We start from the raw sequence: 3,285 nt of genomic DNA, 5'->3' as shown, positions 1-3,285 counted from the left end.
GGTGTCTATATAGCATATACAACATTAAAGTTCTAGACATTAACTGGTGCACAGCCACCTTGTCTGCAATAAGTGCTCTGGCCCCTATTGCCTCAAACAGCAGTCTCAGGCTTATTAAGCTTCCTGATTTTTACAAGGAGATCACTAATGTCAGGCTCTTCTCCAGGATTCCTGAGATCAGGATCCTCACTCTATTTCAGGCCAGCTAAGAGAGTGGTACCTGAAATCTTTCTAAAGGCTTTAGCAGGGACTTCCTCCTCTTCTGCAACTTCCTTCCAACTCCTCTAGACCTCAAGGTTAAAACCTACAGGACTATAAAAAGAGGAGAGGAAAGAAATCTAACAAGGAGTCAATCAGTAAAAGGCTAGAGAATGCAAGAGAGATTCAGACAGAAGTGCAGGCATGGTATGAAGGGTCCTCTAGTTTTTTAAAAAAAACCTAAATGGAGAAGAACAGTTTCTGAGAAACCCACCAAATGTACAGACAACATGTACATGAATATGGGAACAGAGAAGGGAAATCTTGGCCCAAGTTTACATTCAAAAAATAAACCCGAGCACTGGAAGGACACTGCAGCAAATGCAAAGAAATGAGCCACAAGCTTGCAGAACACAAACAGAATAGCTGAGCACACCCCAGCAGACAGAAGCAGCTGTGCTTTCTTGGTAATGCACTTCTAATAAACAGGTGTGCTCCTAGAGCAGTTTTTGCCTCTGCAAGTCTTCTGGGCAGACCTATATCACTACAGGTATATATCAACATGATCTTTAGTTTTTGCATTGGAAAACAAGGGCAGAGCAAAAGCTCACAGGAGTCAGACATGATGAGCGGAGGGAAAGTGTCTTTTCTACACACTCCAGTAGTTGTGGGCTGCAAGAAACCAATAAGCCCAATTCCAACTAAAGGAGGTCTGCTGCTGCTCACCCTTTTTCTCCAGCCATGCAGCGCTAACTCTCACAAGCAAAGGTTCTAACGCATGGTTTTCCAGCAGCTAGCTAGATCTTTTCCATTAAATTTACCTATGATTTCTATCAGCTGCATAAGTATTCCTCACTAAATTTAAAATCATCACATGAGGCAGGGGGTAGGATATGGTTGTTATGAGAAACTACACAAGTGTATCTTTAACAAAGTAATCTGCAGAACCACTAGTCTCACATTAAAATGTTTTTAGACCTCCTCATGAAAAAAAGGCAGAGAAGTTGCGTATTGTAATTATGTAAAGCAATCAGAAGAGTTAACCCACTACATTTAATGTTATAATAGCACCGATGTGCCCTACTCATGTACTAGAGGCCCACTGTGTAAGGTGATGTATGTAAAAAAAAGAAAAAAGGAACCTAAGCTGTAGTTTTGAGCCATGTCAGTACCCTGCACAGGTGTTACTGGAGCTAGGAACTAGGTCTACATTCACAGGTCTCTATCACAAGGTATTATCAGGGTGCATTCACCTGCACCCCACAACAAGCAGATATGGCCTCTTAAAATTTCCCACCCCATCACAGCCTAACAGAAGCCAAGTACCCAGTGGCTTTCAAACTGGTAATCAGTCCAAAGCAGGCCTCTGTCCCAGGTGGTGAGGGACACGTCCATTTCGAATACAGGGAAAGCAAGACTTTTACTCAACAACTTTTACAAGTGCAAGTATAATACAAACAGTTACATGTCTGGCCTGAACACTTCCCTCCCTAGCCACATTGAGTGTCAGTCTCCCAGGATTTCCATAATGCTGGCATTCCTTCTTTCCACACTAATTTCTGCCCTTTCCCCAGATGATCTTTGGATCCTGTTTGCTTGCAGGAAAAATAAAGGGACAGCCAAATCCAGTATTTAAGATCAGACCTTTTATTAGGTACTATGTTTTTTCATAGCAGTACGCTGTTTTTTTCTTAGCATATACAACTAAGTTTTACTTTCACCATTATAAAATATCATATATAACCCCAAAGTCACTTGCACTATCCTCTCGGTTTTGAAAGTCCTAATTTTTTATTCCCCCAAACTCTGCATTACAACCTCCAGGTACGGAGAGATCTTTCTCTCAGAATTTACGCTGAGAGAGCATATTTCTAGCTACTCTTTTGTGCTATGGGCCATATGAGCAATATTAAACCTCTCCTTGCTTGGCATTCTGTTCAGGTTGCAAAAATGAGACAATTTAACTTCACAGACTATGTTTCAGATTAAGAGAGACATAGAAGTAAGCATCCTACCATTTTCACCAAGTATTGTGCCATTGCCTGGACATGTCTTGTAGAAGTTCCACTCACAATTATAAAGTAGTCACTGTAATTAAATTCTGGAGGCACCTGAATGACACAAATGTCTTTGGCATTTTCCTGCCTCAGTAAGTTTACAACAAAATCAATGTTGAAGTTGGAAAGCGTTTGACCTAGAACAGAAGCGAACAGTGACTTAATAGGAAGCACTTTCATGATTATTGTAAAAATATTCAGTTTTCTTGTTCTAAGATGCTTATAATGAAGAGATGTCTGCTACCATGGCAATAAGGGTTTTGAGAGAGAAAAAATTAAAATATATAAAAACAGGCTTCCTGTGATACGACAGTGTGACAACAAAGACCTGTCACAAGGGATAAAGATCCATTTGTTCTCTGTCCTTACCATGATCTCACCCAGTTTTGCTAACATTAAGGTAAACCGCAAGGTTTTTCTATGCAGCCAGATTAAATAAGCCCATTTACAAATTGTTCTGGACTCATTCATCCAAGGAGAATAACCACACACAAAACTGACCAGCTCTGAACTTGCATCATGCACCTGTAGGGCACAGGGGCCCTGACAACCAGCCTTTCCGGCAGGTGTCCCATAAATGAACCCTACATTTTGTCCAAGCGATGCTCCAAGCCCTTTCCTGTGCCCGATCTACTGCGCGGCTTCCTGCTCCCGGCCCCGCGTTCCCTCCTGATCTACTGCTCTGCCCTGCACTCCCTGATAACCTGCTACTCTGCTTCCCGCTCCCAGCCCTGTACTCCCTGTCTGGTACAGTGCTCCGTTTTCCGCTCCCTGCCCCAATGCACTCCTGTGCTTCCCGCTCCCGGCTGCGCGTTCGATCCGCTACTCTGGCTTTTGCTCCCAGGCCTGCGCCCCCCCTCCCGGATCTACTGCTCCACCTTGTGCTCCCGCTCCCTGTGCAGCGCCGACCATTACCCACCCGCCCCCGGCCCTACCTGGCGCCCCGCACGCCGCTTTCTCCACGCCGCCGCTCACAGCCCGGCCAGCGGCCACCCCCGGCTGCAGCCCGCAGCCCGCAGAGCCCTGGCCG

The 3,285-nt window shown here is 44.6% G+C and overlaps 1 protein-coding gene across 1 annotated transcript in view; it reads right to left on the bottom strand.

The window, feature by feature from the left end:
• Positions 1-3,281, bottom strand: part of MALSU1 (mitochondrial assembly of ribosomal large subunit 1) — a gene marked incomplete at its 5' end in the record, with an annotated part of 13,521 nt that extends 10,240 nt beyond the window's left edge. Inside the window, 2 exons of the mRNA XM_019508542.1 lie at positions 2,214-2,392; positions 3,191-3,281. Coding sequence (XP_019364087.1) covers positions 2,214-2,392; positions 3,191-3,281 — 270 coding nt within the window. The remainder of the gene's footprint in view (positions 1-2,213; positions 2,393-3,190) is intronic.
• Positions 3,282-3,285: the final 4 nt, after the last annotated feature.

Source organism: Gavialis gangeticus, unplaced genomic scaffold, assembly GCF_001723915.1.
Source record: "Gavialis gangeticus isolate Ggan-Ray unplaced genomic scaffold, GavGan_comp1, whole genome shotgun sequence".
In the NCBI taxonomy this organism is placed as follows: domain Eukaryota; kingdom Metazoa; phylum Chordata; order Crocodylia; family Gavialidae; genus Gavialis; species Gavialis gangeticus.
Note: the sequence above shows the minus strand (reverse complement) of the source record. Positions and strands in the feature narration are given on the sequence as shown.